This window comes from Sorex araneus, chromosome 5 (genome assembly GCF_027595985.1).
Source record: "Sorex araneus isolate mSorAra2 chromosome 5, mSorAra2.pri, whole genome shotgun sequence".
NCBI lineage: Eukaryota > Metazoa > Chordata > Mammalia > Eulipotyphla > Soricidae > Sorex > Sorex araneus.
Genome location: NC_073306.1, coordinates 24125469 through 24152827, shown reverse-complemented (window position 1 = coordinate 24152827; position 27359 = coordinate 24125469). Strand labels below are relative to the sequence as shown.

The following is a 27359-nucleotide window of genomic DNA, read 5'->3' as shown; positions in this document are numbered from 1 at the left end:
TTTAAGTGTGTTTTATTCAGTATCTCTTTTAACTGAAAAGCCTAAAATGTATATAATCAGCCTGAAAATAACTGTTGAGGAAAAAAATACTCTTAGTAGATCAGTATACTTAAGAGCGAAGTACGAAAGGTTTCTTTAATAAATGCTTCCCTGTGTTTTGTCTTGCAAGCTCGTTTCAGGACCTTCCCTGAAACTTCTTGACTTTGGTACAGAAAGGGCTGCCCAGTTCCTCTTTCAGCAGGCCTCAGATTCCCCATTCCGGACTGGTAGACTCAAAGGACATGTTTGATCTTTTTTGTTGTTAAATTGAAGAGCTAGGAAATGAAAATTAACTTAGAGAGAGAGGAGTGAAGTGTATGTGTAACCCTTGTGCCCAAACCCCAGACAGCGCAGATCCTTCAGGTCCTCCTGGATCCCTCGGGTTCTCTGAGAAGTCTTTCTAGCCCTTGCTGAAGACTGAAAAGCAGTTTGGTCTTTGGTGTTATGAGAATGCTTTTGAGAACAATCAGTTAAAACAAAGATTTACAGGTGATTGGTTGGTGGTGTTTTTTTTTTTAAGCCAACTATGATCTCATCAATATATTTCTAAGGAAAATGTAAACTTTATACATTCTCTTAAACATCACAGTGAAAAAAACAAGTACCCGTATGTGTGTAGGGCAGTCCGTGTGCTCCACCTGCTCAGTTCTTGGCAAAGGCCCTTGGCCACACTGGTGAAATTGCTGGCTTCACTTCTGCACGGATACCTCTGTGGTGTCCTTCACTGGGCACACCAGTGATCCCAAAGGCAGGTCAGGTCAGGCAGGGCATGGGAGAAGGAATTGTTTTGAAATGTTTCCAGGAGCTTTGTTAGCTGTGTCTGTCTTCAGCCTGGGAGTGCTGCACAAAGCTACAAGGATACTGACGAGACCAGGGGTCTGTTGCTGTTCTCTAAGGAAGTCTTGGCTTGGAGTGTGGCTGCCTGGATTCGAAAATGTGTCCTTGATTCCATGGAGTAGTTCTTGTAGTTTTGTCTGGAAAAGACCAAACAATCAGACACTTTTCCTTCCATTCGAGCTGTGGGATCCCACCAGCCAAGAATTGCCCTGTGTGTTCAAAGAAAGAGTTGGGCCCTATGCAATGGAGATTAGCAGAGAGGGTGCATAGCAAATCTTATAGTTATAAATAGAAAGTTCACTCTTGGTCTTCAATGAGTCCCCAAACTGAGGAGTGATTCCAAGAGGTGGAGACCTGGGCCTACACCAATCCTGCGGCTGGCCTGCGGGTTGACCCCAGGGAACAATTCCCTGCTTCTGGGATTCTGGTTTCTTGCAGGTAACATGGAGAAGGAAGCCTCCCTCACAAGGTGAGAGTTGGGTTCCCAGAGACGGGCCCTGCCTCTGAATGCCATACTGCCCTGGGCAGCACCCTCCTTTCCTGCTGCCTGAGAAGCAAGTTCCTGAGCTCGGGTGGAGCAAAGCTACCAAGGCTACCCCAAGCCTTACTTGGCAGTTTCTAAGAGTTTGACAGCATCTTCATTTTTCCCTTGCTCCATAAACAGCAGGGCCAGCTCCAGCATGGCATTTGGGATCAGGTAGTGGTCATATTTGATCTTCTTTTCCCTGTGAAACAAAAGAGAATAAGTCTTACAAGTTTCTGCCCTGACGGTCCAACAGGCTCTTCCGAGTCTTCCCCAAACAGGAGAATCCAAGGAGAATTCCTTCATGTGACCCTTTGGATGGGAGCGCCAAGTCGGGGCGGTTTCCGCTTCCTGACACTGGGAAAGCTTAAGATCCAAGCAGCCTTCTAGTCCTCCAGAATCAGACACAGCCCTCCGCTCCACAGCACCCTTTTCAGGTTGAACAGCATATTTAACTGGAAGATTTTCTCCCATCTAGCCTCCAACCCACCCTCCACGCTGCCTTTTAAAGCTGCTGTGTCCTTCGTGGCTCTCTTTCCTGTTCAGGATAACATTCAGCCTTGTAGGCCTCCTCCTGTGTCCCCTCTTTTATAACCTAATGGGCAGGGAAGACCTTCATCACTGCTGTCCTTTGCCTCAGGTGCCTCTGGTGCGACCCCCTTGCGAATTCTGTCCCTATTCCATGTAAAACTCCTCCCTTGGTTTGTCTGCCTGATAACTTCCTGAACGAAACTGTCTCTCTAGAGGCCATTCCTGGTCCCTCACAGTATGTTCCAGTCCCCCCTCAGGTAAACCGTGCCTTCTGCTCTTCCTCTCGCACCCCCAGATTGGGTTGCCTGTGGCATTTAAATTTTTCAAAGGCAAGAGCAGCCATTGGATCAGAGACTTGGGGGGCACCATGCTAAGGTAACTCTGTGCATGGGCTCCTATCAGTGGGCATCTGGGGGCCGAAGTCTGATCTGTCTAGCCAGAAAATTGGCACTCCGACCTTAGCGTGTGTGAGGACTGAGCACCCTGAAAATTCTCAGGAGTCACTTACTTGGCAGAGATGCTTCTGAAGTTCTCCTCAGCTTCCTGGGTGCGGCCCAAGTACTTCAGACACAAGCCTTTTAGCAACTTCACCAGGCACTCATCGTCCACTGAGTACTCGTTCTCTGAGAATGGGGGAGTGAGGGAAGACGACATGGGTTCATGTCTGTCACAGTTCCACGGAGCTCCTACTCTGTTCTGGGCCCCAGGGACACAGAAATGACTCACATATGGTCCCTGTCCTTGGGGAGCTCACAGCAAGGAAAGACAGGTAATGAGATGATGACAGTACAGTGAGGCCAGGACTGACTGGAGGAAGCCCAAGGGCTAGAAGAGCCCCGAGGAGGCCTGGGCACCCGGGATAGGAATATCCTCCTCTTTGGAGGAGCTGCCCTTGAAGCTTCGTCTAAGAGGCAAAGGATAGTATAGGGCAGACAAGGGAGGGAGGGCATTTCTTTAACTGTGAGACCTGTGGTCAGACCCAGTCTGGCCATTGCAGCCTGGAGTTAGTCACCTGGGCCCTTCTGCAGAGTCTCTTCAGCCTTGATGATAATTTCAAGTATCCCGTCTGTGAGTTCCGGCTCTTTCCCAATCACTGCGTAGCCATTCCAAATGTACATCATTTCCTGAAGGCAGGGAGTAAATCAGTCCTAGGTTTTCTTTCCAATGGGGCCTCAGTTTCCCCATCTGTAAAATGGGCAGCTTAAATCAGAGGATTAACTAAAGGCCCTTCTAGATCTTGTTTCCCACAAGTCTCAGTCTAGCCTATGAAGTTGTGGGTTTGAGGGAATTATGAGTGCAGTCTTGTAATATTAATAAGAGTATACCCCTAGTGATACAGCCATTAAAATGGACTTGTTTAATATTCTGTTTAGAACAGTGAATAGTTTTCAGCTAATTCTCATTGTGCTTTCCTGGCACTGTTACCTCTCCCAGCCTCTCTGAGTCTGAGCTTTTCCTATTCTATGAGGAACAAACCTTGCTTCACTCTCTTCAGGAAATCCCCCTCCTTGTTCCAGCTGGCAGGGCCTTATCCCAAGTTGGAGGAACCAAATTTTACTTCAGTATTTCAGAATTTCCAGGAGAGCTTAAGGCTTTGTCGGCTTCTCTCCTGTACCCTCAAGGCACTAAGCTTGAGTTACCACAAGAAATCAGTGAAACATATCTTAACCCCCTAGTTGCCCCCTTCCTGCTTGTGTGTGCCTTAAAGGTCAGGAAGCTTAGAAAACTATTTTTTGTTCAGAGTAACTCCATTGGATTATCATTTCCTAAACTACCAAACCAGGTAACAGATGTGAAAGTGATTTGTATAAATCAAGTTCTAGAAAGACATAATTGTTATGGCTGTTAAGTTCTGGAGAGGGAATTTGGTTTAGATCACTACTTCTCAAATCATCACATGGTTCCAAGTTAGCAAACACTCAATCTAGACCAGTTTTCTGTGGTCAGGCACATTGCAGCATATGAAGGATTCAACAAGGAAACACATAAACTTTGCTTTAGTCAATCTTTCTAAATATATTTCGTTACAGTGATCATTTCATGCATAAACTGCACTTTGCAGATTATAGTTTAGGAAATTCTCCCAAAAATTCGGTTTAGTTGCTCACCTCCTTTTCTTTACAACCCTCACCCAATTTGATAATAATATATTTGCTGTATATTTTAAACTAAAATGATTTCAAAATTTGCTTAGAGATATTCCGGATGCTAAATTCTCTATGATACTGAACTTTTTGATTTATAGACTATGACACCTTTTATCAGCAGATTCTCCTCATTGTCCTGGGGAATGGGTTAGATATGAATGACTATTTCTACTTTACATTAAGGGAAAGAGGACTTGATTCAAGGGTACATAATTTGTGACCAATCAGTGATAGCTGAAGCAGTGCATGTTCTAGTTTTTGGCTGCCCCACTACTTAAAGTATAAAAGGGCCTTAGCAAACTAGAGATGTTTTTGATATCTGTTCCGATCTTGTCAGGAATCAGCATCTTCACAGAGGTTCAGAATATGGACTCTGGAACCCAACTGTCAGGGTTCAAATTCTGACTGAGACGTGTCCGAGGCTAGTCATTCTATCCTCCGTCTTATCTACTTGTGTGATATTCTTTCTTCTTGTCTGTGTCTGGGGATGGCACAGCTCCTCTCTGCCACTGGGAGGGTGACTGTGAGAGCAACGGGCAGTCGTCTAAGGAGCCTTGAACATAGCAAATGCCTAAGCACAGTCAGGGCTGCCATTACTGTCTCACAGCTGACTACTCTGTGGTGCCAGGGAGAGTGAACATGTCAACAGAACCAAGTCACAAGACTGGGACACACAGGGCGGGAACACAAACAGCTGGGGACAGAGGTGTGGTGCTATCTAGTGAGTCTTTAGGCTTTGGGGTATTTCCCCACCCCCAGTCCCCCAGGCTAGTTCTTTCTTCGAGGCAGGGGCTGGTTAAGACTCACCAGTTCACTTCACCCCCCTCCCCCCCATCCCCCACTGATTATCTCCCAGCTCTCCTGAAGCCTGAAGCTCCTCCCCCTCCTATTTGCCCCTAGGGGGTCCAGAGTTGACTCCCAGCTAATCTACCCAAGCCCAGGCTTGGGGTGCAGGGTCAGTCAAGACCTCCTACCCACCAGAGCTGGGATAGGCAAGGTGACAGGATTGGAGGAGAGATAACGTCTGGACTTCCGGATGGCAAACTTCTCTGTGGGCAGAGATTTCCCAGCAATCTTCAGCTTCAGGCCTGGCACAGCTCTGAGAGAGGTGAGGGTGGAGGAAAGGGTAAGAAAACATTTCGGGGGGGCTAAGAGCCCCCAACTGCCCCACCTCTGCCTGACCCCCCTCTGAACTCGTATGCTCATGGGCCAATATGACCTACCACCTCCTGTTTCTGAACAAGGGGCACCTTCATACCAGCTGGCAGAAACGAGAATGTTCCCAAACACACCTCAGGCCCACTCGGCTCTGCTCTACTGCCAGAACCCACTTCCGGGAGTCCTGTGTGTGTCTTTGATCCGGTTCACAGGGAGACAAACACCCCAAGAGACAAACACTCCACCCAGTTCAAACCTTTCGTGAACTCCTGCCAAGTGAGCTGTGGGCCCTCAGCTGTCGCCAAGGGCAGAGTTAATTGTGCTTTGCATCACACATGAGGCCTCGGCACCTCCATTCCTTCCCACCCTCAAATCTCTGCCCAAGTCACCGGCTGTGGTGGTGACCTTCAGCTCAGACCCATCCATGTCTAAGAAACAGCTGGGCAGAGTGTAAGGTTCCCAGCCAAATGCCTCTCCTGCGTATTCACACAGCACCACTCTGGGCCTGTTTTCTCATCTCTAAAATACAATATAATGATCCCTTCACATGCTTTCGAAGAACTTCCATGAGATGGAGAAAGAGACACGTGGTAAATGATAAACGCCTTGTGACAATGACAGTGATAGCCCAGGAGGCTTCAGGACACCCCTCCTAACCCTCTCCCAAGTCTGCAGGCCCAGGCTAACCCTCACCATGGCAGGAGGAAGGCCTGAAACTTCATGCTTAGACTCTATGAAGGACAGCAAGGAGGGTTGGGAGGGGTGCGTGCGGGGGACACAGAGGGTGACCCTGGGGGAGTGTATGGAGCTCAGGACCAGGGAAGATGACACTGCACCCTCTCCTCCCTGGTGCCCCCAGCCCAGCGGAATCGGTGCTGGGGAGGCCAGGCTGGGACCCACCTGAACAGCTCCACTTCATTGTCGCCAAACGGCTTGCAGTCGTCCTTCCCGAACATGCTGAGGTAGGCAGCCTTCATGTAGATGTAGGTGGCCTGTGTGAGGTAGTCAGGTGGGAGCAGCCACCCATCATGGGCCAATCTTGGACCCTCCGGATGGTCCCATAGGCAACTAATCTCAGCCCCAAACACCGAAACTGAGGGTCAGGGAGCACTTTAACTGGGAGTGAATTCCAGGATGGGCCCTGTTAAGGCAGCTGCCCTTTCAACTGCAAAGCATCAGAGAGAAATGGGCTCAGGGAAGCAGTGGATGGGCAGGTCACATGGAGACTGAGATGGAGACCCCCAAAGACCCTGAGGCCAGGGCTCCTGAGAAGCAGTGACCCTCCTTATGAGCCACTGCAGGCCAATGAGAAGATTCACAGAGAGACTGGCAACGTAATTCCAGGCCAGGGGACAGCCTGAGCAACACCAGGAAGGGGCAGCGGCATGCTCATGCCAGCTGGGAGGCAAGAGAGGTGAGGCCCTGAGTCTGGGCATGGTTCAGGCTCCGGGACAGAACAGCCTTACTGGGCGTCAGCACTCACAAACATCACCCTGCCAGATCCCAGAGACTTGGCCCAGAGGAATCCACACCCACACCTGCTTCCTGGAGCCGCAGTGCTACCAGCACGGAGCAGTGCACACGCCCCACTCCAAGTCAGCGCTTGGCTCACTGGAATTACACCTGTCCCTGGCAGGGATGACGTGCAGGCAAAGGGCCTCTCACCAGTCACCTCTGAAGGGCTCACCCATTCCCCCACAAAGCCAGCCAGTGGAGCCTGGCTCGGTGCTGCCTTCCAGTGGCCAGACCAAAAACTACAGCTCCTACACAAATACCTGCCAGTACCCCCCCCCCCTCCCTCCCCAAAGAAATGTGGGGGTGGAGAAGGACATCCTGGAGTCCCGCCTCTGGAGGTGGGGAACCGCCTCCACCAGGCAGCCGCCACACCCAGGCTAAATTGTGGGACGATTCCCAGCATCTGAAGTCTGCCCTTGATGAAATGAGGAAAAGTTGTTCTTTGTGGGGTGCAGTGGGAAGGATCTCCCCACAATGAAACCTGTTTCCTAGTCCTTCTGATGTCCTGTTGTCATCCTTGCCAGCCCTACCCGCGCCCTGACATTGAATCACCCAGTGCTCATGGTCCTACCTGCTATCTTAGATTCCACTGGCCTTGCCCTTAATGGCTCACTTTAATTACAGGGCAGGGCGCACCCGGCTCCAGGCAGGTTCTCCAGTCCAGTCCTCAGGCTCTGACGGGCTCCCTCCTCCCACTGCTGCCCCCTGCAGGCCACTTCCCACACAAACCAACTGTCTGTTCTCAAAATCTGTACCCGGGGTTGTAGCGATAACACAGCGGGCAGGGCATTTGCCTTGCACGCGGCCGACCCGGGTTGGATTCTCAGCATCCCATATGGTCCCCCGAGCACTGCCAAGAGTAATTCCTGAGTGCATGAGCCAGGAGTAACCCCTTTACATCACTGGGTGTGACCCAAAAAGCCAAAAAATTAAAAAATCATCTGTAGCCTGGGTTGAACATAGAATAAAATGCAAACTTCCTCTCATGGTCTGTCCAGTCGGCCCCAGTTTTCTCGCCACCCCCCTCTAGGCACACTGATTTGTGGGCCCTTCCGGAGGACATGGAAGTCACACATTTCTCCTCATTCCATGCCACCTTCCACCAGGCAAGCTACGCTGAAGCTGATACCTTCCTCTGTTCTGGGTCTTCTCAGACAGACGGGGTAGTCTCTGCATCCCTCTCTCATCCCAGCCTGGCATCCAGCATCCCTGAGCCTGAGTCTTGTCACACCTGTGGGTTTCCTGTCTTCCCACCAGCATAGGACCCCCAAAGTAAGGGGTCTATTCACTAACTGACAATAGTCCCTGGGAGGGGGTTGCTAGCGACTGCCGAGAATCCTAAGGAACAGATTTAAGTGTCAGGGGCTCCCGACCCCGCCAGACTCTCCCGCTGGACCCCCCATGACCTGCTGTCCATCTCAAGCTCCTCCTCTTCTGCTCCTTCACCTCATCCCAGGCTGCCTATGCTACCCCCTCCCCCAACTTGGGAGACGGCGCCTTTCTTGGCCAGCCTCATGCGCTGCCCGCAACAGCGGACCCCCAGGTCAGATGTGTGACTAAAGCTGTGATGATCAGGGCTATTCAAGTGCTAGAGGAAAGCTGAGGGGCTGGGAAGACAGCCACTATCTCCCCCTCAAGGGGTCTTGTTTGTCCCCTGATCTCACACCTCTCTGGGGTCTGTGCTGAGTCTGGTCCTTCAGGGGCTTACTGTCCCCCATCATCAGTGACAGAACCTCCTGGCAACTCCCCAGGTTTGAATCTGTGCCCTCGCTTTTCTCTAAGCTTGGCCTGTCCTTTCACTCCTGTCACTCGACCCCTCAAGCCTCCTCCTGGCTGGGTGGCCCAAGGTTCCCCGTGAGTCTCCCTCCTTGAGCCTCCTGAGCAGAGCTGTGCACCCCAGGTTCCCGGTCATCTCAGCTCTCGAACACACAGGCTCCCCAAAAACCAGGGCCAGTCCTGGCAGAAACGGGCACTAAGCAGGGGTGGGTGGCTGGCATGTGGGCATGGCCCTAATAACTGGAGCTCAGGCAGCCGGGGAATGGAGGTTAGAAATGAGCAAGGGTCCAGCACTCGGGGGGCTGCAACCTCCTATTTCTCAGGAGTGCCCGTGTGCCGGGATGGCAGTATTCACCTATGCGGAGTATCTCTTGTGCTTTGTTTTGCAACACTGACATCCCTTGAGTGCTCCGCCCCCACCCTGCCACCAGCAGCAACTTAGCTTCAGGGATACAGCCTTGTTCTCCTGCCCGCCTCCCGCTCTCTCTCTGCACTGCGGCACACTCTGTGCCAGACCTAAGAGCTCTGTGTGGGCTTTGGTTGAAGCCCAAGGGACTAAGAGAGTTGGGGGCCACCCTGCCTGTCCCAGGGAGACGTCTGCCTGCAACAATGTCGTCTGGATGAGAGCACAGCTACGACAGGGACAGCCAGCCCTAAGATCATCATTTGAATTTCTGGATCCAAGCCAACCTGAAGTTAGAAGGTTTCTGACAGGAGCCAAGGAAAGGGCTTTCTGTGTTTTAGACCAGCATAGCCTACTAAGGTGTCCATTAGCCACATGTGACTTTTAAATCTTAACTTCGAGTTAGATAAAACTAAGTATTAAAAATACAGTTTTTGAGTTTACCTGGAGGGGGCGGGGTAACCAGGAGGAGTCCTTGGCACAATGTGGAGGGAAATGGGCACTCTGGTGGTGGATGTGGCACTGGGACTGATTGATGTATGCAAGGAAGTGTCATAAATGGTACTACAAATCATAGTTCCTCCATAAATATGGGGGCACTTTTTTTTTTTTTTTTTTGCTTTTTGGGTCACACCTGGCGATGCACAGGGGTTACTCCTGGCTCTGCACTCAGGAATTACTCCTGGCGGTGCTCAGGGGACCATATGGGATGCTGGGAATTGAACCTGGGTCAGCCTGGGTCGGCCGCGTGCAAGGCAAGCGCCCTACCCGCTGTGCTATTGCTCCAGCCCCAATATGGGGGCACTTTTTAAAGATGCCAGAGTGATAGTACAGCTGGTAAGTCACCTGCTTTGCATGCAGCAAACCCGAGTTTGATCCCTGGTATAACATGGTCCTGAGCCCCACCAGGAGTGATTCCTGAATGCAGAGCCGAGTGACCCCTGAGCATTGCCGGATATGGCCCCAAAGTAAACATAAACTAATAAACTAATAAACTAATAAGCATACAGTCTTGGACCCCAGGCTGGGAGTAGTCCCTGAACACCACTGGGTATGGCCCCAAGATTAAAAAAAAATTATAAAATCAAGAGCCGGAGAGATACTACAGTGGGCAGGGAGCGTGTCCTGCATGCAGCCAACCCAGCTATCACACGGGTCCCCAAGCCTCACAAGGAGTGAACTCTAAGCACAGAACCAGGCGTAAGCCCTGAGCACCTCTGGGTGTGCCCCCTCAACCCACAAATGGAAAAACAGCAAAAATCCCAAAACCAAAACAATAAACAAAACATTCGGCTCTACAGTTGCACTGGTCACATTTCGGGTACTGTGGGGCCACGTGATAGTGCTCCCGTCAGACAGCTCTGCTGCGCTCCGCCCAGCACTAGCTGCTGGTATAATTCATCTTCCAGGTGATGTGTTCGCTGAGCTGGGAGGGGGGCGGGGGAGGGGCGGGCGACCCTGCTGTCAGGTCTGCTGCTCAGAGCCTGGCGCACAGGCTGACCTACCTTGGACCAGGAGTTCTCCTTGCTGAGCAGGTCGGCGTAGAAGTAGGCCATCTTCCACTGGGCCTTGTAGGTGAAGCACCACATCAGCTCCCAGTAGCACATGTGGTGGAACTGCTTCCAGTGCTGCTGGGCCTCACAGCACTCCTCGAACCGCCGGATGGCCTGCGGGCACCCCCTTGCTCAGCTTCAGGGCGCCCCGAGTCTCCCCTCGCGCCCCGTGATCCCCTCTGCTGGCTGGAAGGCCTGAGAGCCAGGACGTCTGGCCCCTGCACCTGGCTCGGGCCCTAGAGGTTCCGGACACGGGGTGTCAGCCCCACATGAAGGAACGGGCTCGGTGAGCACAGTTTGTGGCAAGTCTCTCAAAGCCCTGTAATAAGGGGGCTCGGGACTCCGCAGACTCCAAAGGCTCTGGGAGCTCCTGCAAGGCAGCTGAGCCTGCTGCCCCTGCAGTCATCCCAGCTGGGTGGGTCTCTGCCAACCCCCAGCAGTGCTGGCTCCCTGTCAGGGTGGAGGACCCCCTCTAGTCCCTTCCACATATCACCCCCTCAGCGAGGTCTGTGGACAAATGCCAGGAGAACCCCTCACCGTCCATGCAGGTGGCCACGGCACCCTAAAGCACGGTGTCCCCATCCCTGCTGGCTCCCTGTCACCTCCTCCCCAACCCTCCGAGGTCCCCTCTGGGAGGCCCCTTCCCCCTGCCCTGTCCTGAGTCTGTCTGCCCGAGTCTGACTTCTGTCTGCAGCGCCCCTGGGGTGACTCACCTCATCCACGTTGCCTTTAATGGCTTCGATACGGCCGGCGAAGAAGAGGAAGATGGCGCCCTGCGAGATGCGGGAGGGTGTGTGCGGGGGGCGGCCTGGTGTGGGTGGGGGGTCGGGGTGCTGGCGGGAGGCAGGGCTCACCTTAGGGTACCGCTTCAGGTAGGGCGCCAGGAGCTTCTCGGCCTCCTCGATGTTGACGTTGCCGATGCCTGGGGCGGGGGGCACACCCGTCACCCCGGGCCCCTTGTATCTGGGGGACAGGCGAGGGCCACGGGAGACAGCAGCACAGACGGCCAGTGTCCCCATGCCCTCCGCCCCATGGGCGCGACCAGCCCATCTCGCTGGAGCTGGTGCTCCAGGCAGGCGAGCGAGTGCTCAGCAGGCAGGCCCAGGGCGCGTGGTGTGGCCTGTGGCCCCAAGACTCGGGGCCGTCCCCGGGCACCTACCGAGCACGAAGGTGAGGAAGGTGTAGTAGCAGAGCAGCAGCATGAGGCAGAGCACGGCGCGGAAGCTGTGGCCGGCGGCGCCCTCCTCCAGCTGTGTCAGCCCGTAGTCCTGGGGGTAGAGGCTGAGTCAGTGGGGGGGCTCCCCTGGACCCCAGTCCTCGGCCAGGTCCACTGCCCAGCTATGCCACCTAGTCTCAGCACCCTCCTGGGGACAAGGGCTGGGGCAAAGACTGCTGGGTTCCCATAAGCCCCCACCTCAGTTTTCCCACCATTACTCATGTGGGGGACCCAGAAGCAGCCCAGCCTGGGGGTGGGGGGGATGACAGGAGGCAAGGAGAGCTTCCTGGAGGAGGCTCAGAGCTTTAAGAAGGAACCAGCACTGCACCCGACTGTGCCCTCTGCACATTCAGCCCGCTTGTCCCTCCAGGACGTTGTTTTCGGGTCTCACCTGGTGGTATCTGGGTGACGATGTAGTTCCAGGGATTGCACAAAGGCCACCCACATGCCAAGTCTGTACTCAGCTTGTTGTGCCCCTTCCCTGGCCCATCTGGAACTTTCTGCATCTTCCTCACAGACAGACTCAGCTGCCCTAAGCCCCTCGCTGACTTCCTGGTTCCAACTTAGACGAAGTCCCGACAGAGTGACAGAACAGGACCTCTGTCCCCAATGGTCTCGCCTCACTCTCAGCCGTGCGGATCAGTCTGTGCCTGAATGCGCTCATGCATGGGCCAAGAGCCTTCTTAGGAGGACAGGAAGCGGGAAGGGCTTGCCACGCCAGCCAGAGTCCTGGAGCCCAGGCCACAAGGCAGGGGGCAGGATACAGGACAGGCAGGCTGAAAGGTAAGGCCCATCTCCTTGGGACCAGGGGCCTGGGGCCTGTGCACTGAGGGTGCCCATGGCCCCCCAGCTCCCTTTCCTGGAGAGCAGCCAGGCCGAACAGGCAAGGCAGGGCACAGCACAGCTGAACACTTGATCATGTTCACTTTCACTATGTTCTTACTGTGTGAACGCTTTCACTATGTTCTTACTCACTTCTTAAGTGATATGGGCTTTCTGTGTAATACTATTTTCTCTCAATAGATTTAGGTTTAAAAACAATGAAACTGGACTGGAGTAATAGTACAGCAGATAAGAACGTTTGCCTTGCACGTAGCCAACCCTGGTTTGATCCCCGGCACCCCATGTGATCCCCAAGCCCACCAGGAGTGATTCCTGAGTGCAGAGCCAGGAGTAACACCTGAGCACTGCCAGGTATAGCCCAAATTTCCTAAATAAATCAAGTAGGAATCATTTTTGAGAAAAAGCCTCTTGTTTATAAATAACAGAGTTGTGGGTATGTTAGAAATCAGGAAGGGTCTGGGCTGGAGTGACAGTACAGCGGGTAGGGCATTTGCCTTGCACGTGGCAAGTCTGAGTTCTAATCCAAGGCAGCCCATATGGTCCCCCAAGCACTGCCAGGAGTAATTCCTGAGTACAGAGCAAGGAGTAACCCCTGAGCATCACTGGGTGTGACTGAAAAAAGCAATAAATAAATAAATAAATAAAAATAAACAAATAAATAAATCAGGAAAGGTCAGAGAAAGTTGAGTGTAAGACACACTGACCTTTGTCTTTATTTATTTATTTATTTATTTATTGCTTTTTGGGTTACACCCGGTGATGCTCAGGGATTTCTCCTAGTTCATGCACTCAGGCATTAATCTTGGCGTGCTCGGGAACCATGTGGGATGCTGGGAATTGAACCTGGGTCGGCCCTGTGCAAGGCAAATGCCCTACCTGCTGTACTATCACTCCAGCCCCCTGACCTTTGTCTTTAAAACATGAAACCTGGGGGCTGGAGTGATAGCACAGTGGGAAGGGCGTTTGCCTTGCACGCAGCTGACCCGGGTTTGATTCCCAGCATCCCATATGGTCCCTAGGCACTGCCAGGGGTAATTCCTGAGTGCTGAGCCAGGAGTGACCCCTGTGCATTGCTGGGTGTGACCCCCTCCCCCCAAAAAAGCAAATAAATAAATAAAATAAAACGAAATCTAAATGAAACATAAAGCCATATTTCACAGTAAACAGGCCCAGGGAGAGTGTGTTTTGCTCACAAGGAGCAAGCTGGATTGACCCAGTATTTTGGACTTCTGGATTAAAGCTACTCTTCCACATGGGAGCCCTCCCTGATCTGCAACCTGGTACTTAGGCTCCTGCCTTCAGTGCAGCCTCCAGGCTCCTCACGAGTCCTCTGGTTTCTGCCCTCAGGACCTGGCAGACAGTCGGGCTTTTCTTGGGCACATTTCAGATGAGAAAATGGTCCCAAGGGAAGGGACCTGTGACTTAGAGCCCAGGCCAGAGATACAGCACAGCTGGAAGGGCACTTGTCCAATCCCAGGCATCTTATATGATCCCCTGAGCATCGCCAGGAGCGATCCCTGAGCACAGAGCCAAGAGTAACTCCTGAGCATCACTGGGTATGGCCCAAAAAGCAAAAGAGAGAGAGCAAGCGAGATCAAGAGGGGGAGTCCAGGCCCTGGCATGAAGTTGTGCTTCATGGCACAGATACCCCCACCCGAGACACTCACCCTGAGAGATGCCAGGCGAGATCCCAGGTCCCATGGCCAGTGTCGGGAGGAGCTGAGCCCAGAGTCACCCAGGCCTTGCCAGACACACACCCCAAGCAGAGCTGAAGCCGACACCCTCAGGCCCACTGCAGTACCGGGCGTTCCCTTGTCCCTTAATACTTTCTTTCAGTAAGGGGCATTACCTTGTTCCCGGAAAAGCCCACGAACTCGAGGAGCCGCAGGATCCTCGTTGGCATCATGGACAGAGTCTGCAGGAAGAGTGGCAGGGGAGCCTGAGTCCGGGGCACTGTGGTACCCTCGAGGTGTGGACCCTCTGAATGCCCCGAGGGAATCAGCCTCCCGAGCGGGGCGGCAGTGTGACAGGCCACAGCTGGCTCCCTCCGTCTCCTCATCCCGAGAGATGACACCAGACTCTGGGGGACACCCCAAGGCCTGTGCGGAGCCGCAGCTGTCCTTATGGTTTCACTGAACCAGACTCCTCAGTCCTCAGAGAAGTCTGCCAGAGAGCAGCACTGCCCCCTCACAGATGGAGAAACTGAGGCACGGAGACGTGGCCTCGGAGTGGAGATTTGCACTTTGCAACTTTCCAACATCTCAGTCCTCGGGTCAGGGCCCAGGCTTAACTTCCCTGTGGGAGGAAACTGGACACAGGGGTTCCCGCGCCCCTGCCCTGTACACAGGCTTTGTCTGGTGGGGAATGAGCCAGCCAAGCTCCCGCACCCCCACCATGCCCGCTGGGTAGGGGTCCGGGCCACCCAGGGCCCAGCCGGCTTCTCCTGAGCCCTGGGGCAGCAGCTGCTTCCAGAGTGGCTTCTCCTCTCAGTGCTCCACCGGCCGCCCTCCAGGGAGGAGCAGGCACCGGGCCACTGTCCACCCATTTCCGCTGCCATCCACCTTCCCACTCGGGGCAATGCCAACCCGCCTGCTTGCCCTGGCGAGCAGCACCGGGGAGCCTGGCCAGCACCTGTCCCGCCAGCTTGGGAGCATCTGTCGCATTGCTGGGCCTGAGAGTCACGCTGGCCCCGAGCCCGGAGACCAGGTGTGGGCAGACGGGGCACCGCGGCTCACCAGGTTGAAGGCTCCCACGCCGAGCTTCACGCCGCCCTCAAAGTGCTGGTGGCTCTCCCCCTGGCAATACTGCGCCGACTGTACCAGGCTGTCCAGCTCCCTGCGGGCACACAATCCTCAGCCTCCTGCAGCGTGACCCCCTCCCAGCTGCTGCACAACCCTCGGGGGTGGGAGTAGGGGGGACTTGAACCCGTTCTGGCCCGGTCTGGGACACAGCTAAATGGTAACAGACTTGCCTTGTGTGAGTCCCTGGGTTAATCCCTGGCCCCTCAGAAATAATTGATCAATGCATCTGGGCATGCAGAGAGCTGATATTGAGGAATTCCTGCCATTATAGTAACCACCCCGCACTCCAGTCCTCAAATTCCAGCCCTGCCACTCTTAGTCATGTCTTCTTGTGCTTTGCACTCAGTTTCTTGGGCTTAGCACTCTGAACATTTTAAGCTTGTGAAGCGTGTGTGTGTGTGTGTGTGTGTGTGTGTGTGTGTGTGTGTGTGTGTGTATTCCTTTGCATCACAGGTGGCTGTGCAAGTACCCTGTCCTTGGGATTGGGGACACAGGGTGGATGAGGGTTCTATGCATCAGAGAGACCTGAGCAGTACCCCGATCCTCTCACTAGATGTCAGGAGCCTCTTCCCCCAGGTGTGACAGCCAGATGTCACATTGCTGAGTGTCTCCTGGAAACTAAAACTGCTCCCCATGAAGAACCAGTGGGCCACACCCAAACCCCTTCCTCCAGGAAGTCTTCCTGGAGTCTCAGCAGGTATTTCACCTTTTCTCCCAAAACCAAAAGCGCCAAGGCCATACCCCCGCCCAGAAGGGGCAGGACCAGGTTTTCAAAGATGTGCCCACCTCCTTCCCGGGCCAAGGTATCATAGGGAGCTTTTCTACCATCGCTGCCTGAAATCTCTGAGGCAAACTAGGATAGTAGTAGATTAAGCCACCTTGTAGTTCCCTGATGACGGTTGCCCTCTGGGGACCATCTGCCAGTCAGTCACCACGGGGCTCAGAGGAGGAGCCTGGCATCTACCAGGTCTGGGGTTTAGGGAGGGCTCCCGCAGGGCTGGTATTGATGTGAAGCCAGAAGACAGAGGGGGTGGCGTGCATCAACGGGGCATGTCTGCCAGGCACAGGGCGTGGCAGGAGTGAGCTGGCATGGGGAGCAGTGGGGCCCCTCCCAGGAGTGACTCAGCCTCGACCCAGAGGCTGGGAGGGGGGCACCCCACAAAGCCGGTGCTTTGAAACACCATGCTGGCAGCTGGCGGGGAAAGAGGAGTCAGCTTGGGGGCTGTTTCCCCCCCGCTCTCACACAGCGCCTAGAGCACAGGTGCACAGACCCAGTGCTCTGCAGGCAAACCAAGTGACCAGTAGCAGGAAATGAGTTTCAACACCAACTGTGAGAGAAAATGTGGGGGTGCAGAGATTCTGGGGCCGGGGGTTGCAGGTAAGGATTGTGGTGCCATGTTCAGGACCAAGGGTTAAATACAGCCTGTTAGGGCCCAGAGCTGGCGGAGAATTAATGTGGGTGAGGGGGATTGTCAGATCGGGGGTGAAGGACCATCCCTGTGTACAGGCCAGGGGAGGTGTCTCTTGGCTGAACCTTAACAGAAGGTGGGTCCAGCTGTTCTCAAAGTACCTGTCCTTTGTCTTGCCCCCACCCCCACCCAGCTGTTTCTCCACGGCCTGTGTCTCCCCTTTCAGCCCAGGCTCAGGCCCAGAGATGGTGGGAAAGGAATCACGTGGTCACTGTCCACCTGCCTGAGGTCACTGTGGGCTTCCTGCCTCCAGTTCTCCAGCCCCCACAAAGCAACCTGGGGCCAGTATAGACACTGCAGCTCTGACACCTGCAGGACCGTCCAACTCACTTGTAGGTCTGGTAGCTGTTTCGCACTTTGATGCCGCCCTTGATGAAGTTCACCATGTTCTCATCCTGCGGGAGGGACAGAGGAGGACTGTGGGGACAGGAGGGACAGGGGCGAACTGTGGGGTGTGGGGGGAGAGAGGCAGACTCAGGGGATGGGAGGGACAGAGGCGGACTGTGGGGGTGGGGGGACAGGGGCAGACTGTGGGGGTGGGAATCACAGGCGTCTTCCCCCTGCCCAACTCTCTGTGGGGCCCTGGGGAGTGATGAGGTCAATGCATCCAGGCTCCCCTGCCTCTGCATGAGGGTCTTATTTGACAGCTAAGACCTCCAAAATGCCCAGGCTTGTCTGGACACACAGACTGTGCATGGAGGAAGACAGGAAGAGACGTCCCGCTGTGAACAGACCAGCCGGGAGGGTGCTTGCCTTGCACATTGCTGACCCGGGTTCCATCTACCCTATATGGTCCCCTGAACCCCACCAGAAGTGAACCCTGAGTGCAGAGCACTACCAGGTTTGGCCCCCCAAACCAAAATATTTTTTAAAAAAGCACCTAAGGGTAAGATATATGTGAACTCCACCCCATACACTTATTTTATATGATGAAATGTCCATTATAACCCTGGCTTTGGTGAAACTGCAAGGGGTCAGTTCTTATGGCTGCAGCATGGTGACGAACAAGGGCCCCATATCGGCCACACCTGGCAAAGGGCTCGCTCTACCACTTGCTCCCCAGGGACCCTGGGAACGGTCCTTGCTTCTACTCTCCCCACCCCTGCTGGCCCATCAAGTGAGGACAGAGTCTCTCTGAACATGGGGTACAAGCAGGCAGCTGGCCGAACCCTGCGAATGAGTCAGGGGGCGCATTCAGCTGAGCTGGCGGCTCTATGCACTACTCCCGGCTCATGTGCCCCTCACCAGGAGAATCACAGCTGGGGCGGGGCAAGAGTACCTGTAGGTGACACATGTCACCTCAGTAGTCAGGACAGAGGGAGTGGGGAGGCCTGAACAGGAGTGACAGATGCTAGAGCCCCTCTGGGTGGGATGTGGCCAGTTTTCTGGAATGCGGGGTGGGGGGCGCCTACCTGCAGGAAGGTCAGGGCTGCTCTCTGCAGCAGGCACTCTGCATAGCAGACCTCGGCGTGGATTTCCTCTGTGGGACAAAACCAAAGCCTGTGGCCTCTTGGAGATGTGGATAAAATTCTCCCACTTCCCCAAAGGCAAAGGGAGCAAAGCCAGCACCGCAGCGCCCCTCTGCCCTGTGGCCTAACTGCTTCTCTCCCGTGCTCCCTGCGCCCCAAACCCTGACCCCGCATCACAGAAGTCAGCCCCAGGCCTGGTTTGCCTATTCGCCAAATCCCAGGTACCAGCACGGTGCCAGTGCCGAGTCAGGCAAGGCGGGTCTGGGCTGAGAAGGATGAAGGATGGGGAGCAGGTCCCCGAGAATCCCAAAGCCAGAGGGACAACAGGAGGAAACCTGGCCCAACAAGGAAGCTGGCAGAGGAAAGGGCAGCTAAGTTGGGTCGGGAAAAGGGGACAAGAGGGGCAGGAATGTCACACTCAGATGCTGGGGCCGCTGAGTCAGAGGGTTGGTACTGGGTGAGAAAGGGGAGACTTAGAGGGAGAGGGCCAGCAGCACAGGCCTTCGCTGCTGGCGTGGGTCACCGATCTGGGGACACAGGGCTGTAGAAGGACTAGGGGAAGAGGGCATGACCAGGCACACTGTCTCCCCACCGTAACCGCCAGAGCCCTGCGCAGAAGAGACCTCCACGTGCGAGGTGGGTTCAGAAACGCATGCACGCACCTCGACCGTCTCCTCCAGGCTGGCTGGTCACAGTCACCCGAGTTGAAGCCCCTAAGCCTCACCCCAGACTCGGCCCACCCCGCACCGCAAGAAAAGGCACAGGTCCTGTGTGAGCCTGTCTCTGAGCTTCCTGGTTTTTCACAGCCCGTGTGTCACCCACCGCCTGGCCCAGCCTGTCTGGCCCAGCACCCGGGCCCCGCGAGGCCTCACCTTCCGTGAACTGGTCCATCGTGGGCCGGTGCACCAGGTTGCTGAAGGAATCCGAGACTGAGGACTTCTTCCGGTGCCTGAAGGGGTAGGGCTTCATTTGGTGGTGGGCGGGGGGACCCAAGTGGGCCAGCCACATCTTTTGTCTTTTCTATGAGTTCCACCTGGCCCCAGCTCCCGCCAGCTCCCGGGGCGCAGGGCCTCTCGCGCCCTCTGCTGGCTATACCCTCGGCTCCTCCTCCCGCAGCTCCGGCTCACCCGGCAGGACCTAGCTCCTGCATCACCTCTTCCAAGAAGCCCTTCCTGATCCTCTGGCTGGACCCAGCACACACCCACCTTGCTTCCTGCATCCTTCACGGCCCAAGGACTCTGGATCTCTGTGTTTTCTCCCAGGGAGGCAGTGGGTGAAGGGGCCCTGCACCCAGCACAAGGCCTGGTCAAGGACAGGCACGAGCACATGCCCAGTGATGGCCATCGCCACCGGGCAGGGGTGCTCAGGGACTCGTTCATTTGTTCACACAGTTAACCATGACTGGACGCCAGCAGCACACCATGGCCTGTGACCCGGGCGGCCCTTTGTTCCTCTGACAACTCGACCATCAGCTCCATTTTACACATGAGCAAAGTCGAGTCCAGAGGGAGACTTGTCTGAGATCAAGAGTTTCTAAGTAACCAGAAGCCAAACAGGGACTCGGGCTCAGAAAACAAGGCTTGTGGCAGCTGTGTGGACAGGACTGGCTCTCAACCCTGGGAGACAAGTTCTCTGAGGCCAATGGGCAGCTCTAATGGTGGCATTCCCGTCACTGAGACCGGCCCGGGAGTCTCACGACTCCTCAAACCTTCACCCCTGCCCGCCTGCAGCCCTGACCTCTGACACAACGACTGTGCCTCCTTCATCATGTTGCTAGCCAGCAGGATGTCCTGAGGGTCAAAGGTCATCATGGCCTTCATCTCCAGGATGGTGGCATATGTCAGCGAGTGGTACATGCTCTCCTTGGTTCTGCGAGAGAGAAGGGACACAAGAGCACCAACTTCTAGGCCTGCGAGGCAGCTGGCCCATCGTCTGTGTGCATGCGTGTGTGTGTGTGTGTGTGTGCATGTGCATGTACATGTGTGTGTGTATACAGAGTTCTTCCCAGTTCTCCTCAGGAGGCCTCCTAGGCTGCTTGCCCAGCACTCACTCATCTGCGGCTTCTCTCCTCTGTCAGCTGCAGCTGAGCCTGCCCCATACTGGGATCCCTCCAAAAACTTACTCCCCACACAGCCTTGTCCCAGCCTGGTTACCTCAACGCCGACCTCACCACCTGCCACCTCTCCCATCCTGTGTTCTACTCACGTCACTCTCTGCTGAGGTCCTCCCAGCTCTACAGTCCCGCCCTCTGTCCCTGCTGCCCACAATTCCCTCAGACCAAGGACTGCACCAGGGGCCCACTGAACTCCCCTCAAGAGAAACCCACAGGCTCTCTTTCATTGTTAGTGGGAATACCAACTGGTCTAGCTATTCTGGAAAATAATATAGGCATTCCTTAAAAAACTAGAAATTGAGGTTCCATATGACCCAGCAATACCACTTCTGGAAATATATGCAGGGGTGGAAAAAAGCACAGTAGAAATGACATCTGCACCTGTATGCTCATTGCAGCTCTGTTCACAATAGCCAGAATCTGGAAACAACCTGAATGCCCGAGAACAGACAACTGGTTGCAGAAACTATGCTACATCTACACAATTAAATACTATGCAGCTGTTAGGAAAGATGAAGTCATGAAATTTGCTTATAAGTGGATAGACATTGAGAGTATCCTGCTAAGTGAAATGAGTCAGAGAGGGACAGACATAGAATGACTGCACTCATTGGTAGAATATAAAATAACATAATAAAAAGCAGTAGAGACAAGGGCCAGAAAGATTGCCCATGGTTGGAAGTCTGCCTCATGAGCTGGGAGAGAAGGCAGCTGGAATAGAGAAGGGATCACTAAGTCAATGATGGTTGGAGGAATCGTTTGGGATGGGAGATGTGTGCTGAAAGTAGATAAAGGATTAAACATGATGGCCTCTAGCATCTGTATTGCAAACCGTAATTCCCAAGAGTAGAGAGAGAGAGTAAAAAGCAAATTGTTTGCCAGAGGCAGATGGTGAGGTAGGGTGGGGTGGCGAGAGGGATGCTGGGGACATTGGCGGTGGGAAATGTGCACTGGTGGAGGGATGGGTGTTCAATCATTGTATGACTGAAACCCAATCATGAAAGCTTTGTAACTATATCTCAGATAATTCAATAAAAATATTAACAAATAAATGTTCTAAAAATGAAAGAAAACCCCACAGTCTATGTTTGAAATGCCTTCCCCAAACTCCGCTTGCTCTGGCTCATCTGCCAAGGCCCCCAAAACCCTAGAGTCCATTGGGAACCCAGGGAGTATGTCAACAGGCAAGGCTGTGCCTTTCTCAGAGGATCTTCCCTCTCCCCCAGGCCCTGGCACCCTGGGGACAGCTGCTGTCTGCTCCTGGGCCTCAGCACCCATCACATCATGGGCCCAGACCCCTGGCCTCAGCCTGCTCCCGCCTGCTTCTGGCTCCTCAGCAGAGACCCTCTCAGGGATGGGGGTGGGTGGGAAGAACTTTTGTAAGAGCAGCAGCAGGAGTGCAGAGGGACAGACCAAGGCCAGGCCTCCCTCCACTTGGGGAAGCCTGTTGGAGCCTTGGAGACGGAGACACACCTGCCCGCAGCTGGCCCTCACCTGGGTGTGCCCGGAGAAGCAGTTTCCCCTCTTTCCTACACAGCCTCCCACATAAACTACTCACCAGCTGCCCTGAGCCAGGCTTTGCTGGGAGGACGTCAGGGGAAAGGGCTGAGGAAGGTTTAGAGGCTTTTCCTGCCTTTCTCATTCAAAAGACACCTCTGTCAATCAGGTGTCCCCTTTTAGTGATACCATCTCTGGGGGGGGTCAAAGGTCTTGGGAGGAAGTCAAAGACTGGTCCACCCCTCACAAGCCCCAGACGCCATCAGGACACGTCCCAGGTCCTGGCAGGGATTGTTTGATCTGAGGGCAGTGGCTTCCTGGAACGAGGTGGCCGCCTCCAGTGGCGACAGGCTTCCAAATCCCCAGAGCAGCCCATTCGGAATTGTCTGATCTGGACGATCCTCCAGCCCCACTCAGCCTCAAGGACACGGCTACCGTTGCCCCTCTCCAGGAAAGTAGAGGCCAGAGGACACCCAGCAGGGACGCCATCACCCATGCTCATGAGTGTGCATCCGTCTCCCTCTCCTCTCATGCCCAAACGCCATCTCCGAGGAACAGAATGACCTCCCCTAGGGGCGCAGATACACAGCAAGGGCCAGAGGCACCCTTGTGGGAGAACTGATCCACGCAGCTGAGTGGGGAGTGGGGCTGACAGAGGGGAGGGAGGGGTGCTGGGGTCTTGGGAGAGGGAGGGGGTACACGGGTGATGCCTGTGGTATTGGAAATACGTGCGTGAGAAACCATTATTAACAGCATTGTACGCCACAGAATCAAACACAAAAACTGTCTCCTAGATCCTGCACAGGAAGGGAAATGCGTGCTGAAAGTAGACTAGAGACTGAACAGGATGACCACTCAATACCCTTATTTGGAACCACAACACCCAAAAGGAAAGATAGATATCAAATTGGAATGCCCCGCTACAGAGGCAGGGTGGGGTGGGGGGATTGGACTGGGGGAGTACGAGGGATATTGGGTTCATGGGTGGTGGAAAATGGACACTGGTGGAGGGGTGGGCTCTTAAACATTGCATGAGGGAAAAACAAGCACGAAAATGTGCGAATCTAACTATACCCTCACTGTGACTCACTAATTAAAAATAAATTTAAAAAAAAAACAACTGTCTCCTAGAGGAGGAGTCTCCTGGCAGTGCCCAGACCTGCACAGAACCCAGCGGATCCCTTCCCCTTGTCCTTCTCCCCTCCAGTGCTCAGCCCTGCCTCTCCCCTGTCCCCGCCACCCGGGTCCCTGCCGCACCGGGCAGCCCCGCCTGCAGCTGGGGAGGGGCAGTGCTGCCGGGCAGCTGGCAGCCAAAGTGGATTTTCTAGTCTGAGGCCCGAGGCCTGACCTGTGTGTGCGGCTGGAATCTGGCCTCCCTCTCCCCAGCATGCAGGAAGCCCTCCAACTGGGGTCTGCCGGGGGAAGTGGGGTACAGAGGTTTGACAACCCCAGATCTCAGGGCCCCACGTCTCACTCCTAGCCCACAGAACTCTCTCTCGCACAGAGCATTCAGACCTGGAGCCCAGCCCTGGGTCTGAGGCTCTCGGGGGGGGCCCCACCTGCGCCCAAGCAGCTGGACAGATGGACAGCTGTCGAGGGCCTGGCAGAGCTGTCAGGAGCGGGGGTGGGGGAGTGGGCTGGGCACTCTGGGCCACCTGGAGTCCAGCTAAGTCCACAGACCTGCACCGCCTAGTCTTAGAGGCTTGTCAACTACTTCTCGGCTTCCTTGCCCCATCTGGGTCTCTGCTCCCAACCGCTCCTATCTGGAACCCCCCAAGGGCCCTCCGGGAGAGACTGTTGCTCTTCTGGAAGCTTCCAAACCTCCTTCCTCACCACAAAAGCTCCCACCGGCCTCTGGGACACCCCAGTCATATCTGGGGGTGTCTTTCCACCACCCCCACCCACTGGCCCTACCCCTTTCCCCATGCCAGTGAAGTCAAGTGTCTCAGTTCCTCCAATACCCTGGACCTTCATCTACCCCAGGCCTTTACATAGGCAGTTTCTTTCCTCTGCCTGGAAGTGCCCTCTCTATCTGGCTGACTCCTCATCCAGCCTCTTGCAGCATAAATGCCACTTCCTCCAGGAAGCCCTTGGGGCTGGCTTCACAGGTCAGTGATCTCTGCAGTTCCACAGTTTCACAGGGCCCCAGTCTTGAAAGGCCCCATGCTGGGCTTTAAGGTTCTGAAGTCAGCCAGCTTCTTAACAACTTTTATCAAAGGACCTTAACAACTTTTATCAAAGTTCTTAACAACTTTTATCAAAGGACCCCACAGTTTCACTTTGCAAGGAGTCCCAGAAACTGTGACCAGTCCTAAAGCTTTCATGGACAGATTCTCTCTGACTTGGGGCATAATTCCCAGCCCCCCCCCCTATTGTTTGTTTCACTGTTTTCCTGTAGAACCCCAAGAACAGCTAGAGATGAATCCCCACTGCCCCCACCCCATCCTGAGGCTCATAGCTTGACCCCACAGGATGGCTCTGCATCTGCCCACCCTCCCAGCCACAGCCTCTCACCTCCCTGCCTCTGTCTATTCAACACACCCACGCTCCATCGCCCCCGCCCAACCCCCCCATCCCCACCTCGCCTCCCAGCCTGCTTTCTCTTCCTGACCTGTATCAGCCACTTTCTTGGTAGAATACTTATTCCTGAGCCCTCTAACATCCTGCTGCCCCAGGTAGGACCCCCAGTCCAGGTGTCAGCTGCTGCCACTCTCTCCATGTGGCCAGGAGCAGACCGGAGGAGCCCCCCACCCTCCTGCACAGCCCAAACCCAGCTGGCCTGGCCCCTCACTGCTCAGAAGCCTCTCCCTCTTCTGCAGCCCCAATACCAGCTGGCCTGTCTCTCCCTCTCAGCAGTGACTGGCCTCTCCTGGCAGGAAGCAGGCCCTGAACTCCGTGCCACGCACCCACCCTCCACCGTCTCCAGTGCTTGCCCTGGCAGGTGACAGTGAGAGGCTGCTCATTGAAAGCCAACTCCTCCACCTGCTCGGGGTCTCGGCTGGTGCAGGAGGCAGCGGTGGGCCTGGGTCTGCGTCCTGGCTCTGCCTCTTACCAACTGTGGCCATTCTCCATCAGGACAAATGGATGTTGCAGCTACCATGGCCGGACAGTGTTCTGTGGCAGGCACAGCGGAAGAGAACTGTCATTCCAAGAAGTGACAAAGGGGGCTCAAGTGCCTTTAGGGATGATGGTGAGGGCTCTCCCTGCGATGAGATGCTACTCATATGTGGGGGGATAAAGAAGACACTGGACCGGAAGTAACTGGACCCCACCGTGGCACAGGAAATGCAGAGGAGGTGGGTATGAGTTTGGGTTTTGTTTTTAGGCTACACCCAGCAATGCTCAGGAGCCCACTCAGTGCCAGGGGACCATGCCAGGGATCGACTGTCCCAGGCCGTGCCAGGGATTGACCCTGCACCCTCTGCACGCAAAGCCAAGGCCTTGGAGCATCTCCCAAGCCTGCTCTTCAGTTAGCTCCTCTAGAATGGTATTTCTCAAAGGAGCTAGAGAGGAATTTTCACCAGCAGAAGGACCCTTGGCAATTTCTGGAAATACCTTTGGTTGGCATGAGGAGGGGTGGGCCTGGCTACAGTGGGGCATGTGGCAGCTGCTGTGAGGGGGAAGCGCTCAAACTCCAAAAGGCAGGAAGATCCTTGTCCCTCTCCCAGGTATGAGGCCGTGCTGGGAAGCGCCGTCTCCTTCAGGAAAGCAGAGTCTTTCCCATACGCCCGCCCAGGGAGAGGGGCCACACCAGGAGAAGGGACTGTGGGGAGCAGGGGGCAGTGACCAGCAGGCAGCAGGTAGGCCGAAGGCATTCCACACAGGGGAGAGTATATAGTCACTGGCCTCTCGTGACTAACTGCTCTGTTGCTTTGCGTGGCCCTGTCCCTGCTCCTGTCCAGATATGCTCAGAGGGTGGGACTGGGTGTGTGGGCTGTGGCACAAGGAACTTCGCAGAGATTTCTCAGGATCCTCAGGTCCTGGGACCTTCTGCTGGGTCAGCCCTGCTGCTGCTGGAGGAGGAGGGAGAGAAAGGGGAGGAGGAAAATGAGGAGGGGGAGGAGAAAGAAGAGGAAGAGGAAAGAAGGAAGGGGGAGGAGGGGAGGAGGAGGGAAAGGAGAAAGAAGAGGAAGGAGAGGGGGAGGAGGAAAAGGAGGAGGAGGAGGGAGAAGAGGAATGAAAAGGAGAAGGAGAAGGAGGGGGAGGGGGAGGAGAGTGAAGGGGGAGGAGGGGAGGGTGCCAGTCAAATCTAGAAAAGAGAACAGGTGAAGCCTGGGGGTCTGGCCCAGGGCAAACCACAGCTCAAAGCAAGGGCAGGCCAGATTAGAACCCTGCCCCCACCACCTTCACCCCAGTCCCACAATTCAGGAAGCAGGAACAGAAGAGTCTGGTCAGGGAAGCTGGCTTGGGCCAGCGTTCAGCCAGATGAGCCAAAGTGGTGCCAATTTCAAGACTGTGGTCCAGACTTGGCAGGGGCTTTGGAGTAAACTAGCCCTGACGTGTGATCTACACACTGACATCAGATGCTTGAGGAATACCCTCCGGGAGAGAATCCTCCCTTCACTAAATGCAAAGAAGGAACTTGGAGAAACCTGAGATTATGCAGTAAAAATAATAAAAACATTTTGACAAAAAGAGAGATGCTGCAGCTAATGACAGCAATAACTACGTAAGCATGGGCTTAAACTACACGCCAGACCCTGTCCTAAAAACCTCACATTCCAAATACAGAGGTATTGCACCCATAAACCGAGAACAAAAGGAACATGAGAACAATGACTGGTACAAGAAAATCAATTAAGCAAGCACAGGGATTCAAAAAAAGTCGATACAAGAATTTAATAAGGTTGAAGAGCCTAAAAAAAAAAATCAGATGCAAAAAAAGAAAAATGTGGAGGTGACGGTGTAGCTCAGCACACAGCACTTGCTGTGCATGTGAGACCCCAAATTCCATCCTGGACTCTGCTAAAACCCAAAATAAGAGAAACATAAAAGGGTAGAATGGACTTAGGTTACTGCCACGATCAGCCTTAAAGTAAACCCAAGAGAGGGCAATATATAAGATCACACTCAAGATTTTTAACTGACAGTAACCTCAAATAAAACAGACCCAATGGAAAACACTCATATCTTAGCATATCATTGTGAAATTTCAAACTTGCAGAAATAAAACCAGAAACTCTAAACACTTCTAGAGAAGGGGGGAAAAAATATCACTTGTAAAATATAAATTTGGACAGCAGTAGGTGGTACAAAAGGGAAATTCCCAGGAAAAAAATTATACTTATGCAACACAGGGAAGTTTCCGGGGCATTGGTACTGTAAAGGGAGAGACAAAACACTGGCTCAGGGAAGGACAAGCAAAGGGGGTCCCCACTCCAAGGGACCTCTGGGGATGGCCAGGGACACTCTGTCCAATGCATGACAGGCTTCTGGGCCAGGACTATGAGCATTAACCAAACAAGCCTG

The 27359-nt window shown here is 54.4% G+C and overlaps 1 protein-coding gene across 10 annotated transcripts in view; it reads right to left on the bottom strand.

Annotated features, from left to right (window-relative positions):
- Window positions 1-27359, bottom strand: part of TTC39A (tetratricopeptide repeat domain 39A) — a 48148-nt gene continuing 20789 nt past the window's right edge. For 5 of the 10 annotated variants that reach the window (XM_055140862.1, XM_055140861.1, XM_055140864.1 and 2 more), the window contains exons 3-18: window positions 20018-20149; window positions 19153-19229; window positions 18224-18291; window positions 17142-17206; window positions 15277-15376; window positions 14391-14456; window positions 11642-11750; window positions 11337-11404; window positions 11196-11255; window positions 10435-10596; window positions 6136-6227; window positions 5056-5176; window positions 2943-3054; window positions 2439-2553; window positions 1485-1601; window positions 1-1013 (exon numbers count right to left, since the gene is read on the bottom strand). In XM_055140862.1, the coding sequence (XP_054996837.1) occupies window positions 890-1013; window positions 1485-1601; window positions 2439-2553; window positions 2943-3054; window positions 5056-5176; window positions 6136-6227; window positions 10435-10596; window positions 11196-11255; window positions 11337-11404; window positions 11642-11750; window positions 14391-14456; window positions 15277-15376; window positions 17142-17206; window positions 18224-18291; window positions 19153-19229; window positions 20018-20149 (1588 nt within the window). In that variant the 3' untranslated portion in view covers window positions 1-889. Of the gene's footprint in view, window positions 1014-1484; window positions 1602-2438; window positions 2554-2942; window positions 3116-5055; window positions 5177-6135; window positions 6228-10434; window positions 10597-11195; window positions 11256-11336; window positions 11405-11641; window positions 11751-14390; window positions 14457-15276; window positions 15377-17141; window positions 17207-18223; window positions 18292-19152; window positions 19230-20017; window positions 21303-27359 lie in introns of those variants that run through there. The other 5 variants (XM_055140868.1, XM_055140867.1, XM_055140860.1 and 2 more) reach the window with 4 other exon arrangements.